This window comes from Diplotaxodon limnothrissa, linkage group LG9 (assembly GCF_057381915.1).
Source record: "Diplotaxodon limnothrissa isolate DT_005_m linkage group LG9, D_limnothrissa_male_GT1.1, whole genome shotgun sequence".
Taxonomy (NCBI): domain Eukaryota; kingdom Metazoa; phylum Chordata; class Actinopteri; order Cichliformes; family Cichlidae; genus Diplotaxodon; species Diplotaxodon limnothrissa.
Window position 1 is genome coordinate 30,381,396 of NC_140604.1, and position 18,998 is coordinate 30,400,393.

The window sequence follows — 18,998 nt, forward strand, 5'->3', positions numbered from 1 at the left end:
GGGCAGAAATTACACTGTTGAGGCATAAGTATGTCATTTTATGCTAGACCTTTTGAAACAATACATATTTTGATATCTTTTATTATTATTATTATTTAGTATTTGTATTTATCAGGTTGCATATCTGCTTTATCCATATACGCTTTACCATCTTAAGATTTAATGGTATTGTAAGACATGCAGGTTCTTTGGAGCCTAACAGGCATTTCTATTGTATCCAAAATAGTTTTCACTTGAAATGGCCACTTAGTGTGCAAGGCATGCTTGCAAAAATCATGAAAAACTATGTCACTGAATATGCTAAGTCTCCATCAGACACTTAAAATGAGTTAATTTGGCATTTATTGTTGAGAAAAAAATAATGTAAATGACAAATATTTCTAATCTCCAGCACATCCACAGAATGTCACCACACACTCCATCTACTCACATCTCCTCCAAACATTGAAAAGAAACGTCAACACATTTTAAAATAACTCGCAGCAGCACCAGGCTCTCTCGGTCACTGAAACGTCTCCTTCGTTCATATTAATAAATTAAAGACAACTGTCCACATACAATTCATGATGCTCATAAGATTAATGTTTATTTGCACTGCCCAAACTGTTATAAACTGTGAGGATTAGTATTCAAGTATTCCCTTTCCGTTTATTTCTGTGCTGGATATTATCCTAAATATCTGGTTCTGTGAGTTACCTAATGTGGCACAGTACAAGAATAACATTTAAGTAAACATTATGTACATGTACTAACAAAAAAGAAATAAAAAACAAAAACTTGCAAATGTATATTTGCTTACAGTGCAATCCCCATGCAATTCCACATGCAGTTATAGAAGATGCCTGAAGAAGACCTTATTGATCATGCATGAGCTTGTGGCCTGCCATCCAAATAATAATGTATTATTTCCATCCAATTTCAGCGAAACATCAAATGACAACCCCTCCTCATTTTATGGTAGTGATATTCACCTGCAGAGAAGATGACGTCCGACAATAGTTTGCCAAAATAAAAAAATAAAAAAAATAAAAAAAATATTAGCACATTAAAAGAATCTCATTCCATCACAACAGGACAAACCAAACCGGGCCTTGCCACTCTGCAACCAGCCACAGCATGCAGACATGGTAATGTAAATAGAATCAATCAGAAACATGGTTGCAAATTGGCACAACTGTATACAAAACATTTTGAGGGAAAATGGACAAATAAATATTGTAACCTCATGGTGAACATCTGCATTTACCATGGAGTAGCAATGGTTTAAGCACTGGCACAAATAGATCAACAAAAACAACAACAACAACAACAACAACAACAACAAAAAGCACACAAACAACCAGCCTTAACAAACCTCTTAATCTGTCATTTGACACTATATAACAAATGCCAAAAAACAATCACATTAGACAGGCGTTGGTAAAGGAAAACAAGTAAAAATCACTGAAAAGCAACATTTTTTTCCAGTGGTGTCAGCTGGGTGTAACAAAGTCTTCACTGTGCAATCATGTTATTTTAAAAAGGCAACAAAATCAAATGCCGAGCATAAAAAGGCAGACTTTAAAACTAACATTCCCTGTTTCTGTGACATAAAACATGACAGAAGTGTTTGATGTATAGCTCATGTAAAAGGTGCAACAAATATTCAAGTAGATACCACAAATCTTCAGTGAACTGCTATGACTTAAACTGAGCAGTTGACCTTTGCCAATTTACCGAAAGATTCCCAAGTTCTGTATTGTATGATTAACATAAACGAGTTTAAGTAGAATTATGTTAAAAACAAACAAAACACATTGTTCAAATCTTTCCACTTGAGTGAAAAATCCTTGTAGCGATCCAATAAACAGGACCCACAACACCATGTATGGGACCCTTAGGAGTGAATTGAAAGTCATACATGACACAAAAGCTATTACCATTAACACAAAAATTTTGCCACCTGAAATACTGATTGTCGTTGACTTTACGTTAAACTACGGCTCTGTTTAAAAAAGAAAAGTTAAAAAAAAAAAAAAAAAAAAAAAAAAAAGATCTTAAACGTCTCCTATATGTAAAGGATTTGTATCTTCCTGGGTGAATAAAATCTAAACAAAAATGCCGAAACTGAAAATTATTGTGTTATGCTGTTACAAGACTTTTGCTCTTCACGTCTCAACTTTTGAAGTATTTCGCTGCCATCGATTCAAGATTATTCAGTGTCTACTTTTGATGTTTTGTTTCAATGTGCCAGCTAAAAATGTACACTGCAGGATTGGCAACAGCTAGAAAAGTATAGAATTAAGTTTGCGGCAAAAAAAAAAAAAAAGAAAAGCCAACAAGTAACACTCGGAAGGGCAAACAAACATTAAATGTCAGGTCAACTAAAGCGTTAAAACATTTTCTGTGAAAATCTGGGTTTTGTTGAATTTGTCATATTTGTCCTTGGCCCTGACTCAGTTGAGTTTCACCTCTCTACATTCATTTCATAATGCAAAACTAAGAAAATGTGGAATAAAACACTTCAGCAACACACTTTTTAAAAGCAAAGTGATCAGTTTGTATACATAACTTGGCTGGATTAACATCTGATGATGCGCTTGAATTTCTTATTGTACAGACACCACCAGTAACATTCACTTTCCCTTTTAGTATTTCTAAGGTACTCTGCACATCTCCTTTTAAATAATACCAGTTAATTAATATCCTATGTATCTTTAAAACCCTATGTACTTTGACTCCAGCAAGACAAAAGTAAGAAAATGCATATATGTACCGATTCGTCTTCAACCCTACATTTAAAATGAACATATATGACTTCTGTTATTCTGATAGACTTTAAATGCTGGTTTGTATCTGCGCATTTTGGCACTCACAAAAGAACATCTCACTCTCTGGAATTTCACTTCCTGGTTAAATAAAGGTTAAAAAAAATTAAATTACAAGGGGTTGAGTGATTTAAAAAAAAAAAAATTTAATTTAATTAAAAAAAAATAAAATCACAAATTCTTCTGAGACTGCACTTGATGGAATTTGATTATTTCTTAATCACATATCCCTCAAATGGCATCTAACAAGGATTTTATGACACTGACCATCAATGTGGATTCACAAAATGCTTTGGAGGTTTCCTCACATATTTACCTCACCAACACCATCTATTTCATCGTTTTCATTCTGCGACTCAGACAGCAGCATTAATACAAAAGTCTTTTGTTGATCACGAAGTTCGTAAAGAATGGTAAACTTTTTGACAATTTGTCGTTGGGCTAACAGCCGCTTTGTCCCGGGATGACCTCTTCTGGTAAATCCTTCACAAGAAAAATAATTGGCCATGCACACAGTATTGCTAAGAGGTCATTTCATGGCTTTGGGATGGCCATTTTAAATGGTCCATTGGTACATCTCGGTCACTGTGCCTGCTTTCAAGTTCCCTCACTGCATGTGGTCTTGTAATCTCAAGTCCCAGGTAGGCTGCTAATGAAGCAGCCTTGCATGCCAGGGTCCAACTTGCTACGAGCCACTGCACATAGTGTTGTCAGTGTTTCTGCTGTGGCATGTTCTCACCAGTGACACCTGGTTCTCTTAATCCGTCTTGCCGTTTTCCTGAGGTGTGCCAGCTTTGCTCCGGTGTGCTGATCGTAGGACCTTGTAACATCCACGGGCGATCTTATGCATCCACATTATGTTCATAATGTCCAAGCAGATGCTGGAGCAGATCCAGGCTACACGACCACCCCATGGCACCAGGTAGAAGGCCTCAGTGCCATAGACCGCATACATGCGACTGTAGTAGACTGGCATGACACCGATGCGGACGAGGAAAAACACCACTGCCATGGCAACGCCATTTGCCATGTTGGGCCGGGAGGACTTGGGATAACCCAACACCTCAAAGAACCAGCTGAAACAAAGCACATTTTTTCAGAAAACAATAACAGTATTCAATTCAATTTTAAAAGACAGTAAGTACCTTGCCACATTAAAGTTAAAAACAAAAAAAACCTCAATCTCAAAGAACCATCTGAACACAAAACATGTAGACAGGAAATTACCATGAGTTCATTCAACTTTCTAGTAGAAGACCTTACGATAGGCAATCCAGACTTAATTTTTTTTTAAATAAATTAACTAATCCATTAAGTTTAAGAACCAGTAATAATCATTTGGTTTACCAAAGATCTTAGGTAAACCCAGAGATGTTTTATCCTGTGCTCTAGCACGATAAATATCTGACTTTAAAGAACTCGTCTTAAGTAACTTTTTGGAAATATTTAGCAATCAGTAAGTGTGTGCGTGGTAACTATACCTTGGCCAGCAGGGTATAATTTCAATATTAGTCAAGTCTAAGCCATATGTGATCTTCTTTGTGCCAGAACTCAGGTTAAAAGGGCCTCAGGCCTACAGAATGGCCTACAGACTCCCCTCAGAATCTCCAGTCACTGGGGAAAAACCTTGTTGATTTTTGTGGGGGCCAGTGATTTGTCTAAAAGACACCAGCGCATCTGTGAACACTCACCATTTATTCTCCAAGCTGTAGTGTAGCTGTGAAACCTGCAACACAAACTGGAGCTCATTCACCTTCAGGGTAAAACTTTCAAATGTGCCAGTTACAGGGGTAAAGCACAACAGCTTATGTTGCTCTTTTTCAGTTCTCACTACAGCTTAGCAAGTAGTTTCCAAGTGTTTGCAGACAAGTAGGTATCTACCATCCAAACTACTGGCAGCCACGACAACCTTCTAGCAACTAAAGCAATTGAAAGGTGGTTTTCAGTGCAGCGTCACACATCTCTTGGTGACCAATAACACTTTAGCGACTGCTAGAAACCTCCAGAAACCACTTGAGGAATCTGCATTTTTATTTGACAACTGGTGGTTGACTTGCATGACTGGGGCCTTAAACTGAGTTTTCTGTCAACAGGTGGAGATTTGAGCGCCTAAACACACACAGTCATCCATATGATAATCCTAAATATAGGCTGAAGGAAGACGCAAAAGTAGAAAAGGTATACCTTTTCTACTTTTGCGTAGCCACAGTTAAGAATATCCTATAGGATATTCTTAACTGTGGCTGTCACCTGAGATGCATTCCACTTGCTAATGACCAAGGTAAATATATATATAAAAAAAAAAGACCTAAAGATACCTGAAAAACAGGTCATAAGCAAGCTAGTACATACCGCTGGTTTACACACGGTGTAGAAAACTCAGCTAGCAGGCGGAAGTTAGCAAAATAAGGCAACATTCCTTGGCCCTGGAAAAACAAAATGAGGACAGGAAGACAACAAGACATGAGAGGAACAACAACAATTCCACTGAAGAATGATGGGCATGATGCTGGTGCACCACCGGGTCAACACAAACACCATTTCTTACCAAGACTGAGACATCAGCAGTTATATGTATTAAAACAAAGATTTAAAGAAACCACAGCCTTAACCATGTGCAACTATGTTTAATATTGTCCTAAGTAGTTCAAGGTGTTGTCCCAAAAAGACAGTCGTCTCCTTCAGAGCAGAAGGGTATTCCTTTATTTTTGCAGTCCAAAAATTACACTGTCACCTGAGTCTATTTCACAGAGGAGTCCTTCCTTATTGTAAAAAGAAACTCATCATAAAGAGATAATAAAGAATGATTATACAAAATAACAATCTTCTGTTATTTTGCAGTGCAAATGGATTAAAGTTACAGTGGTCAATTATTTCTTTGGAATTAAAACTGAGAAGAAAAAAAAAAAAAAAGAAAAAAAAAAAAGAGAAGACTCCCTCAATCTGGGCAGTTACTCTGAGCAAAATCAGATTATATAGATCATCCACAAAAAATTAGTTTAGTTTCTGTTAAGACAAAAATATTTTAATTTGCAACAATATCTTTATTATCAGGTAATCCTTAAAACCCAAAATAATAGGCGATATATAGAAATGCCCACACAAAATGTAGCATTTTTGCATTATCTGAGTCACCAACACAACAATCATTAAAAAAACAAAACAAAAAAGCATTGTAGCATAAAAGGCCGTTCATCTAAATAACAACAACAACAATTAAAAAGAGCACATATCAGAAACAGGACTTGATATATATACACTGTACAACTATAAAAACATTCAGCCAGCCACTATTTCAAGGAGCAATCAGAAGCCATGCAGAGTATAAAGCAATACATTTGACTGCCAAACATGTCATTACAGGATTAGGTGCTGAATTCTACTATTTTGTGAAACGGATGATCTGCAGCAGGTTTCAACTGCTACAGTAGTTGAAACCTGCTGCATCAATATAATCATTGGGAAAGTTAGAGGCAATAATAAGGGAAATATTCAAATAAATGTGATTCATGATTGAGAAAGTGCATTAATTAGAATGAAGTGTAATGATCTCAATCTCGATTTCTGCTGCAATAAGACTGTTTGACTCAGCAGTTTGAAAACTATTTTTTTTGTTCCCGACTGCTGGCTACAAACTCAGCACAGAACACAGCTCAAATTAAGGATGCAGAATTCAAAGTTATTTGGCCAGCAGCCTAACTTTTACAGAAAAGACTTACCGTCAGGGCTGTAACAAAAGTTGGTCAAAGAAACATACTTACTGTGTGATACAAACAGTTTACAATTACAAGAAAAGGTTTGTAAACCCTTAGGAATTCAACAATAATTACTCATAAAAATGTGGTTTGATCTTAATCCAAGTCACACTTAACAAAAACAGTTTGACTAAACTAATAACAACCTATAAACTGATTCTGAATAATAACTCAAGTCCAGTCCAAAAGTAACTAAATTTAGTGTCTCCTAGAACCTCCGTTGGCAGCAGCCATCTTTATCAAATGTTTCCTGTAGCATGATAATGAAGCTTTCTAATCGATTACCAATTTTCTTCCATTTATCCAATTTAGGGTCATGGGGCCTGGAGCCTATTCCTGGTGTCAAAAGGTGAGAGGTGGAGTACAACCTGTACAGGTTGCCAGTCTACCACAAGAATAAACAGAGAGAGGCAACCATTCACATCAATGACCAGTTGCCAATTAACCTAACAAGCATGTCTTAGGCCTGGGGAGAGGTCGGAATACCCAGAGAGAACTCAGGAAGGCACAGGGAGAACATGCAAACTCCAAACCGAAAGGTCTCTGCAGTACAGTGGTTATGAACCCAGCGCCGCCTTCCTGTTAAAAGTCTGTCTGACTTGGTCATTCCAAAGCTTGAACATAATGAACAATGACTGCAATGTCCAGTCACATGGTAAAGAAGCCACAACTCAAAACTAGAGCTTTCGGATAAGCACTTTTATCACCATATCCAATGAGTTACTGTTCAATAAAGCTGTGAAAAGCATAGCTGTTTCTTTATTAGTTTAGTCATATTGTGTTTGCCTGCAATTGTGACTTGGATGAATATCACACCACATTTATGAGAAATCAATGTAAAATTCCTAGAAATCCTTCACAGATTCATAAACCTTTTCTTGTAACTGTATATTCCCATCTAGCATTAGCATGCTAGTACCTCTAGGAACTGGTAAGTCCATACTGTGACTGGGCATCATAGCTGCTCAGTACAACACAAGAGCAATAACAGCAGACAAGACAGGAATAAAAAAAAAGTCCCCATCTAGATCAAGACCTGCTCTGGGTTTCTAAATGACAACTTTTTGGTAGTTTTTGCATGAACGGAGATGACACAACCCAACTTCACCTTGGTAGTTTTTGCATGTAAGGTTTGAAGAGGGGCCATTTATGTTAAAGTCAGCAAAGGACAGACAGACAGATATATTAGAAGGAAAGAAAAAAATACAATGCCACAACACAAAGCAAAGAAGAAGCAACACTTACAACACTGAGAAAAACGAAAGCATGCATCCAATATTTTTGAGAAGCTACGCTTAACTTTTAAATAAGCACAAAAGGCTGCCACACAAAGTAATTAAATTACTTGAGCAATATTTGTGATTGGCTACTTAATAGAAAAGCATAACAAAAAAAAAATTACATTTTGCATTTTTTTTACTAATATTTCTCAATAGGAGTCAGTTTAGCTAGAGCTATGTGCCTTGTGTAATGTTTTTGTTTCATTGGAGTGCAATGGTTCTGAAAACAATCCACAACCTTGTTGGCCCATGATGCCCTATCCATTGCCCCCACTGTTGAACTTCATTATGTTACAAATGGAGACAGTGATAGGATATTTTAATAAAGGTAAGGTTCAAGTAGCAACAGAGAAAGTTAATGCAATGATATTATTAAGATTACGTGACAGCCATGGCAGATCTGAAGGCATTGCTACACTAGCTTCATCTAACTTTGGGGACATTTCGGGTGTGTTAGCAAAGCTTTGTGGTGAAATAGCTCAACTGTAAAAGCATTTTTAGAGTGCTTATTTAGTGTAAAATGCATGTGTTTCGGTAATGTGTATGTGCAATGATATGCTAATTAGCCATGTGCTCATGTTGCATAAGCTAGTTAGCATGTGCAGCAGTTATCTCTCAGTCATCCTACAAAGTATGAACTGTGGAACAGTGGATTTAGAGTTTTGACATAAACAGTTCCACATAAACACATTCAACACATTTAACTAATAAGACTTTGACAACATATGACAAATCTGGGTGGGAACAAAACTAAATAAAATGAAAATGACATCAAAGGTTAGCCAACTTTTTGGGGGTGATTACAACTAATTTATTACGGCTACATTCATGCTGCTGTTCCATGTGCATTTCAGATCTAGTCTGAGAAACAAAGTCATGAGTGTCCAGTAACAGTATGGCCTACTTCATCTCATTTACCGAACTGTTTTAGATACAGTCGTTCCGTTTCTACAGATACGACTAGATTTACAGTCAGTGTTAAGTCAGAATCTTAAACCAACCATATGACACCATTTTACTGCCATTACTAACACAATTATTGTTCAGATACAGAAACACGGAAAGGTAATATTTCTCATTAGCAATGCTAAAAGATGGAAAAAGTAAATAAAATGTCTGTCAGATTAAAAAGAGAAAACATAATCCGTAAATCCAGCCGCGACTAAAATAGACAAGAGCAGGGAGTGAGACGTAAATATGTAGAGTGTAAGCTTTACACTACATCTATTAGTGCCAAGTAATTAAAAACATCTTTTTAGAATTAAAAAAAAAAAAAAAAAAAAAAAAAAAAGCAGCTTGATTAATTGGGGGCTACTATCAGAGTGATGCAAATTCCATGCCTTTCTGCGTTTTTGCTCAATATAGAGAACTGAGAGCATTTATTTACTGTAACTGTAAAATAAAGTTCATGTAAGACTTTTTGGAGCACTAGTTCATTTTTATCCCCCAGACTCCTAGAGTAGACCCTTGAGAATACATTCAGCATGGTATTTGAAAAACGGGCCTATATATTATGCAATGGACTTTATCATCTTGGCATGGAGTGTAAGAGAGGAGCCAGGACTAGGCTCTGGCACAAAAGACAGACAAGCAGAAGCCAAGGTACTGTAGATAGGCAGGTAAGTAATTAAGAATGGTAAATACTTTTTGTTTTCATGCACAGTAACAGGACAGAAATCTCTGCCTGTGTAGAGCGCGTCAAAGCTATGAGCATGCACACAGTGGTTACAGTTGAGCATTCAGTTGTGCTAAGCTCAGAAAAGTTTAGCTTACACCAGAGTCACACAACATTTAAAGGGGGGGTCAGTAAAACAAAAAGCACAGAAACTGTAAGGGCAAGGTGAGGGGGGAGGGGGGCAGGGAGAGGGTCATCAGCCAGTACTGTCACTGAGCATTCCATGCAAAAAATACCATAGTCATTCATTTCCCGTAATTATGCGACAGATCCTGGCAACCTAGAGGGTTTCAGATTGAACCAAGAGTGAACAGTGCCACCTACAAATGCTGGATAGAGTCGCCATTGGCACACCAAAGTGTATGGCAGCAATGCAGCATACACAAGTTTTTATCTTTAATTGAATTTTTTTTTTTAAATACAATGAGCACCACTGATACAAGATCCAGCTTGCACAACAAACAGCTGATTTATTGTTTTATAAGGTACATCATGGCCAAACGGAAACGTCAAACTGAACTAAATCCCATCAAGACTATTACTGTTTTTCCTACAATTTTCACAACACTATTCAAGGTGTTAATGTGCCAATCAGCCATTTTCAGGAAAGGCATCAACCACCAAAGAACAGTTATCTTATTACTCGCACACTTGAATAATGCCAAAACTGAATGTTCTGCTATGGAAAAATAAAGAAACTAATACTGCTACTTACTAACTGATAAGAATGCTTTACTTTCTCTAGCACCTTTCCCCTTGCAATAAAATAAATAAAGACAGAGCTGAAGCTTTAACTATCTGAGAACTTATCTGATGTGTTTGCATGGGATTGATGTATCTCTTACACAGACCAAACTGGCTCTCCCTCGTAAATATTAAGCTCACCTATGACTATACATGGCTATGTATCACACCCAGCTGAAAAAGGACATAGCTGTTCACCCTTGGTTGTCTCTTTCCCATCTTGCCTGCACGTTCTGCTATTGGGCAATAGGGCACTCACCAGTACATAGTAGTAAGCATACAACGCTGCCAGATGATGAACTACAAAAAACTTGTCGCCTATTGCCTTCCAATAATAAAATATCAGCAGCAAATCTGGAAAACAGAAGAAGAGGGCAAAGAGGGACAGCATGTCATTGGTGTAATCAAGGCAATCTAAGTGCATACAGAACTATTTGGAAACAGCAGCTGGCACAGTACGGCTGAACCACAAATGTGTCATCAAGCATCAAAGTTTATCGCAAATTTATTATGTGCATGTTCTTTTTCACTCACTTTAACAAAATTATGCTGACAAACTGAAAGCTTTCTCTTACCCGATATGAGGTAGCCTGTTGTAATTGCGACGTTTGTCTTGACCAGTGTAGGATCTCCCCTATTGAAAAAATAAGAAATTAATTTGTACTGTGTGTGACTTACGCTTGATAAAATAGATTCTGACACAAGATGCGCAAAAGAATGAGTCTACATTAAAGTGTGTGTGTGTGTGTGTGTACACATGTTGGGTGCAGTATTGTGAGGCAGAATTCACACTTTAGCCTCAGTCACATTGAAAAAAAGGAGAGAGGGGGAAAAAAACAAACAAACAAACAAAAAAAAAAAAAAACCCAACATGTCCAGAGGTTAAATGTACAATACCTTCGAAACCACTGAGCAACAACACGTGATTGCAAGGCAACTGCACAGGTTGCATGATAGCAACCTGTCTCCAAATTTGGACTGAGGTTAGCTCTGGTTTAGGCTACTTGTCTAGCTGTTGATTTTAGCATAGTACATTGTAATACATAACGCTAATAATTCTTTGTAATTTTTTAAATGGTATAATTGACTTTACAAACACATGGAGATTCAGAATTTCTAACTAATTTATGGTATTAAAAAAAGAGAACAAAAAAGAACAAGCAGATGTTAGCAACTCAAGCTAGCTAGCAAGTTAATGCTACCAGTAACTTCTATAAAAACAAAAACTGCAAGAAATTTAAAAAAAAAAAAAAAAAAAAAAAAAAGAGTTCCAGGTGAATGTACAGTTATAGTTACAAGTTATCTCAATATACTACAGCTACCAATGTTTCACTTTTACAAAGGAAAAGAAGACTGTCCTTTTACAAACCTAACACTAGCTTAAGCTATACACAGACTTGGCTTCCAACACTAAAGAGTAATTCCAGTCCAATAAAGAGCAGGGCAGGGTTACTAATAGTATAACTGATACAGATAAAAACTCAGATAAATAAGTTTTACACATTTAGCACAAAGACTGTAGTAGGTAGGTAATCGCCTGATTAGCCAAATATTGTAACCATTATAACTTAAAACAATTATGCTCACTATTTGATATTGACACAAACCAGAAGCTGTCTCCCTTGCACACCTCTTCAGTATTAGGCATCTTTAACTATGCAAAGGGGACATTAATGCAGAAAAACATAACCTTCATTATGAAATAAACCAAAACTTTTGAGAAAAAAAAAATTAACTTCCAAGCCAAAACTCTTACCAAACTGGATCTTCATTGACAGCATCATCAAAAAACAGAATGTAAAGACAGAATATTCCCACCAACAAGGCGTGAAACGTTGATACTGTCCTGAAATAAAAAGAGAGAAAAAAAACATACAGCCTTGATTATCTGCTCATCCCTGAAAAGGGCAGATGATGACACAGTAATGGATAATATACTTTCTATTCATTAAAAGTCCCATGAAGCTGGTCTGTACTTCAGACAGAGGAATTTTTAGTACTCACCGTGGATCAACTGATTGCCTGTCACGACTGCACACAGATTCAGACCAATTAAACTAAGAGATTAAACACTGCTGAAGGGTCAGACAGAGCGGCGCACAGTCCCATTCAATCACTCAAACAGTGAGACAGTCCACAGCCCTCAGCAGTCAGACAGACCCTGACAGCCCCACTGTATAAATACAATACTGTGAAGTCATGGAATTTAAGAGGGATCCCTGAATTCCCAGCTTGTATCCCTTTCCAGTAATAATTCATTTTGATTTCCACTTTAAAATCACGTAGCCATTCTGCTTTCACAAGTGCTCTCACGGATAATGAACTCAGCAAAAACAGGACATGTAAGAGCAAGATTCATGGAAGCTGTACCAGGCTAGTTTAGTCTGATCATTCGGAATACCAATCTAGTTAATCTCCCCCATGTTGCTGGAACCTTACACAATAGCTGTAGAGAAAATACCGCAATGAATCCTACATGTGAGTCTTCTCTGAGTGCCACTGTAAATATGTGGGTTTAATGTTAGTAGACATGTTTGGACAGAGCTAAAACAAATCATCCTCTGTTAAACATAGAACAGTGTCACACTCCATGCAGCCCAGTGGAAGTAAATACTCATGACCAAGTGAGAGTAAGACTTCGGTCACCTCGAGTTCCATTCCACCTTCTGCTTGTCGCTGAGGCCAAGGAAGCCAGGACTGATGCGTACAGACAACCAGGGGCTGACTCTGTGGAAGAGCCACTGGAAGGTGAAGAAGCTGGTCACCGAGATGACGAGAATAAGCTGGTTGAAAGGGTCCATGGCCACCCAACCTTACTGCAAGAGAGAGTGAAGGGTAATGGTTAGACAATATGAACAGTTAGCAAAGTTATTTTTTAAACAACATTAACCTGAGGGAAAAAAAAAAAAAAAAAAGGAGAGAGAGTATGCAATGAAATGTTGCACCAGTATTGACCATGTAAATACACCATCACTTGAAGCACCGAAAACATGCCTACCTGAAAATCCACAACTAAATACATCAAATCAAACCTGTCAGTAAGGCTCACAGGTCTTAAACAGAAAAGGTGTCTTAAACCTTGAGGAACAAGAGAGAAATGACCATGTAGCCACGTTTTTGACTCCATCTACTTACTAATTCTCAACTGCAAACCTCTTAAGTATAAGTAGTCATCAAATCCGTTTCATCTACCTTTTCAAATCTTCAGAGCTTGCACTGAAATCTGAATGATTAATGTGAATTTCTGAATGGCAGCCCAATGTGTAACGACACAGGAACCGCTTCAGGCAGAAGCAGAAACTTTGGGTAGAAGGCAAAAATATAAAGACTTCCTGTGTGCGCGCTGACATCAGACTTTGTGGTTTCAGCACATCCGTATAAAGCCCAACACACTTTCTTTTCCCTCAAGTTCTACATTACAGATGTGTATCTATTGTAAGGCTTTTAAAATAAGCAGTGACAGAGAATTGGAAATACACAATTTAATTGGCTTTTAACCGACCCCTGACTTAAATCGCCCCTATTTGGAGGGCAGGGATAAGGAGTCATAAAAGCCATTTACATACTATCCAACTTTATGCTGCAATATAGATGACATGCAAAGTGCCATACCCGACACAATCCATTCCATCAAAATTCCCCTCATTATTTCTAGCATCTTTTTCCGCGAGCTGCACATTGCAAAGCAGTTACACTGAAGCATTTGCACAATTGCATGACATGCATGCATTTTCATCTACACTACCTGGATTTGCTTTCATTTTTCACATTACAACGGATCAATCAAGTACCTGATATATTTGCAGAATCAACAACGCTGTTTGAATTAAAATCCTATCAGTAGTCGTTTCTAGCTAAGACGTTTATGATGAGTATCTAGAACTTCCTTTTCTGGACCTGTTTGTCCAGTTTGAACTCTGTAGGTTGGATTGAAAATTATCCTTGGATGTTTTTTGTATTTTAATTTAACCCCCCAGCCTTGACAAATGTCTCTCCACCAGCATCAACAACAGTAGCACAATTTCTGCAACTGGATCTATGAACCCATTAAGGATTTCATAATAGAACGTGGTAATGGCTGCAACAAAAGTATAACAGTGACTACAGATGGCCTGATGTGAAAGGGAAAGGACTGTGTGCACTGACGAAAAACAGACACAGCCCGTTGTTTATTCACAGATCGGCGAATAAATGACAAGCTTGAAATCAAGTATTCAAAACGCTCTGATAGATATAGTTGCTGCTGAATATTCTTTCCCTAAAGCTGGCCTCATTCTCTGGGAGATGAATCTGTGAATGTCACTGAATCACTCACACTCACATTATGAATAATCACCTCTACACAGGGAGGAAGCGGGACATGTCCAGAGGCAAGTGCTTTGTGTGGGATGTAGGTCTCAGAAGCACTTTCAAATACAGCATATTCATTCTCCAGCAATAACAGTACGTGGCTTAAACGTTACAGCTCTATGGAAGTGTTTCAACAAGCAATGAAATGTTGCACCATATACTTATGTAGCCAGAAAACTAGGATACTGATTGATAATATTTTTTGAAATTATAAAAGAGATTATCAGCATGCTCACAATTCATCCACAAGGGGACACTGTCGATGAAATATTTCTTAGCAATGTAAAGCCTAGCAGCTCACAAAGGTCAGTGTATTGGGCAGATTGTGTGTCACGCCACTGGATACGTGCAAACTTTGACCTGCTTGTAGGACCAAAGGGAAATTCAAAGAATGACCAATAAAATGTATCCATGAACTGTTCGAGCAAGAGTGACAACACATGATGCAAGCGATTCTATAGTTGTCAGACAATTATATCACCAGCGCTTCACATCAATATAATTTCCCTGCGCTGTGCAGAAGAAAACTGTAAAGAAAGAAAAATGAAGGGTCACACTCTAATTAAATCCTATGACACCCATATATATCAATGTTTAAAATACCCTCTGTTCTTTTTAAACACACAGATAAAACACAAGAAAGCATTAAAATACTATATTTGGTTCCAAGACATTTCAAATCAGACTTAAAGCAAGGCCAAACTTGACAATAAGTCTTCGTTTCAGCAGCTCACTTATTCTACACTGACCATGGCACAGCTCTACAGCATATGATGCAATTTTCCTCACGGGATCAGTATGCTGCAACCTACCACTTTGCAAGTCCAACTGCTACTTCCCCACTTCAGCATACGCTTCAAGGCCCCTTCAGCTCACATAGGTAACTACCCAAGCAGCCAACTCTTACGCCCCTCCACCAGCATGCTCTTGTGATCTTATCAAACCCCACACAGGCTCTGTGTATTCTGGCCATCTCTTTCTCCATGAAAACTGAAACCCACGTCAACATGTCTGCTTTCTTCAAAAACCTCTGACATCATGTAACCTGCTTTATGGGGCCAATCAGAAGGGCTTCCTGGAATCAATGCTACTTTGACCCACATAGTGCCAATGAAACATTACAACTCACCTACAACTTTTTAAAGGGGAAGTTTACTCCCTTATTTTGGAAAGGAGGTCAGGGAATTCAAAAACAAGAACTTCACAGAAAAATGAAATAAATGTCAGCGAGTCCAGACCACTGAACTGCTTTATGTTAGATTTAAGATATTTGCATAAGGCCAGTGCCAGTCGTTGGTAAGAAGCAAAGTCAGTTACATTTGAAAGGCATATTTGCATCCCCCAAGCAACAAAACAGAGCATCTCCCAGTACAAGCACGCAAAACACATATCTCAGTCCCAGGAGCTCTGGCCTTGGTGATTACATACCTGCATTTGTTTCTGCGTCACGTCAAAGAAATGTTTGAGGGCAAACGGTGTGCTTCACTAAAGCACGATAGTAAAAGTGGAAAAAAATAATCACAAGGGAACTTAAAGGCCAAAACCAGAATTCTCTCCTTTAGGTAGAAGGTCGAAAGACTTTTGTTGCTAAAGGGACGCTTGAAGAGCCAACATAGTGATGATGGCCCCAGAGATATTTAAGTAAAGCTAATCCCTGTACTTCCTACAGGGAGTGAGGATTGTTTTTGGTATACACATGCATGTTTGTGCCCTACCCATGTCACACAGGGTCTTGCTGCCAAGGCAAACGGTTACACATATAAATGAGAGTGAAGCAAAAAGAATGCTGTGCAAATTAAGGACCGCACAAAGCACGAATAAAGCTACTATTTTTTAAGCAACAAATGTTTCCTTTGCAATTACAGCACAACAGAAACACTGGTGTATAGATTATGTCAACTTGAGGTGCATATTCATGTTCATCACAACCAGCATTTTATTGCATTAGCTTAACCGACAAAAGCCCAGAGATAACAGGTATCACAGTAGCGCTTATCAACTTTCTCTGTTAAACCGGGTTTTCTGCTTCAGGCTCTGCACACTTAGAGAAGCGCCTTCATGAGTTTCACACCTCATTTGACTGATTCTTATGGGTTTAGCCAATCAAAAATTGTATCAGCTGATAATGATGATGGAAAAGCTACTTTTGGTTGTTCCCTTGCCACAAGGAGTCACAAAGGGGGTGGCTTTGTTGTGATATGGCATTTTTTTAAGCCGGCTGCCCTTTCTGAAGGAACCTGGAAGGTGATCTGTGTCTCCAGCTGAAACTGGCGATGCTGCCATTAATGCGCTGTTGATAAAATGGTGATAAAAGATCTACACCGAGTGTTGAAAATATAACAGATATGCAACACTGTTGAAAATAAGATGAGAGATTAGTGCTGCAGAAATTCATTAATCTGGTGCTTTACCCACAGGGCAGTAAAATAAATATTTTAATTTGAGTTCATTATTTTAATGCCGAGTGCGCTCTCAATGCTGCTGTGTATTTCTAACATGACTGATACACATTAAAGCTCTGAAACTTTAAACTGGATACATATAAACATTAAGTGTTACTGTCCCACAGCCTGACAGGAGACGTGGAGATGGCTTTAGTTTGTTGGGAAATCAAAAGTGAAAATGATTTTACTCAGTGAGATTCTTGGCATGTTTTCTGTTTTCTAGTAGCTGCAATCCCAGAAGTGTGAAAGAGACTCAGCAGCAAATTGGCAACAAGTATAGACATCTATACACTTCCTGCACCACCAGATTAAAACACTGGATGTTTACGGATTGGTGGTTTTAGTTACACATATAAAATGCATTCCTCCAGCAGAGAATCTATAATACGCTTCAAAAAGAAGAAGCAGTGAAAACGTGGCGCTCCCGGCGGATTTTAAACAGATTAGTTACCATGGTGGTTATCATATGTTACCATGGTGACTTAGCCAAGTAAAATGACAGCCACTTTCGTAACAGAGAAAACTCTGACTTTAAGCTCGACATAGCCCGATAACCCACTGATCTCGCTTCACTACGGGAACCTCTGGAAATGTGGCTTGAATCACTTAAGCAAATTAAGCCTTCTGCAGCTCCAGGGCTATTTATTCCTTATTTAATGTTCTGTGCCGTCAGCAGCTTGGACAGAAAACACCAAATCGGGGCCCGCCTTCAAACTGAGTCTTGCCTAGAATTTCTGGGAAATGAAAGACACAAAACCGGAGCAGGTTTCTTCCTGAAACACAGCTATGACAGTCCATACGTTCCTATAAAGACTGGCGTATGCGCTTGCGTAACACGGCTGAACCTCTTTTTTTTTTTTTTTAAAAGAGGAAAGAAAAAAAAAAAGGAAAGCGACGAACCAATGGCACCACGAAAATAACCTGGGTAGTGCTGCATCGCCGCAGGATCGTCTGCTAAACATACAGTGCATGATCAAATGCCCGAAGCAAAGATGATTTTGACCAGATCTTCATTTCCTTTCAAACAAAGACGCGGGTATAAATAACACCACTCACAAGGCCAGTTTACGCCGCACTGACTGCATGCCTGGCCAGCTGCTGTAGCGTATGGAAAAGAAATGGCAGTGGCCTAGCCGTGTCATCGTATTGTAGCCTCGTATTTGACAGCAGACAAAATCATCCCAAACGGACCTACCTTATGACGTTCATTAAGATATCTGGCGTCTCCCCCTCTCTCAGCTCGTTATGGTTTCTGGACTCGCCTCCATAAGCGCTGAGCAAACGGCACAGCCGTGTCGAATCATTTTCTTGATAAACAGGACAGACCGCCTCCTGCTCCGCGCACACACTAGCTATTTGTGGGGGATGCGAAGGGGCTGGAGCTCTGTGCCTGTGCTGTGTTTACCGAGAATTCCCACCGACACCAAACGCGCATAATGCAGAGGTGCAGATCGTGCAGCTCGACGCTCGATTACAGAAATGATGGAGGGGGCGGTGTTGGTGAGCGACTTCTCTAACCAGCTCCCTCTCCCCGTCTCTCTCTATATCTCTCCCTCGTTCCTATAGGGCTCAAATTGCAGCTGAATTCTTAAAGAAACACACATGCTCACTAACCACCACAGTAGTCTGTCCAGAAACACTCACTGGATCTATTTATAGCCCGGGTTCGTTGAACTGATACAGACAAGATAACCAGCAAAGCGAAACTGCAGGCATGGCCTCCTGGTCTTTACTGGCTGCAGAGCTTCCGTATCGAATAATCTGAGCGTGCCATGGGAGTATTTGTCACAAATTACTGCAGATTAAAATCACAGCAGATAATTAGATAATGCACAACTGCAATTCACCATCTTACTCAAGTCACTCGTGCCTGCAGATGCCAGCTATACGCCCATAAACAGAGGGGCCGATGACAGCTAAAATGGCCCGTGATTGCAAGGGTA

The 18,998-nt window shown here is 38.7% G+C and overlaps 1 protein-coding gene across 1 annotated transcript; it reads right to left on the reverse strand.

The window, feature by feature from the left end:
* Positions 1-2,293: 2,293 nt before the first annotated feature.
* On the reverse strand, positions 2,294-18,567 carry LOC146625802 (TLC domain-containing protein 4-B-like). The gene is made up of 7 exons (XM_085362487.1): positions 18,251-18,567; positions 12,908-13,077; positions 12,018-12,107; positions 10,837-10,895; positions 10,521-10,615; positions 5,160-5,233; positions 2,294-3,883 (listed from the first exon to the last, which is right to left on the reverse strand). The coding sequence occupies exons 2-7, from the start codon at positions 13,060-13,062 to the stop codon at positions 3,565-3,567; spliced, it is 792 nt and encodes a 263-aa protein (XP_085218613.1). The 5' UTR covers positions 13,063-13,077; positions 18,251-18,567; the 3' UTR covers positions 2,294-3,564.
* Between the last annotated feature and the right edge of the window lie 431 nt (positions 18,568-18,998).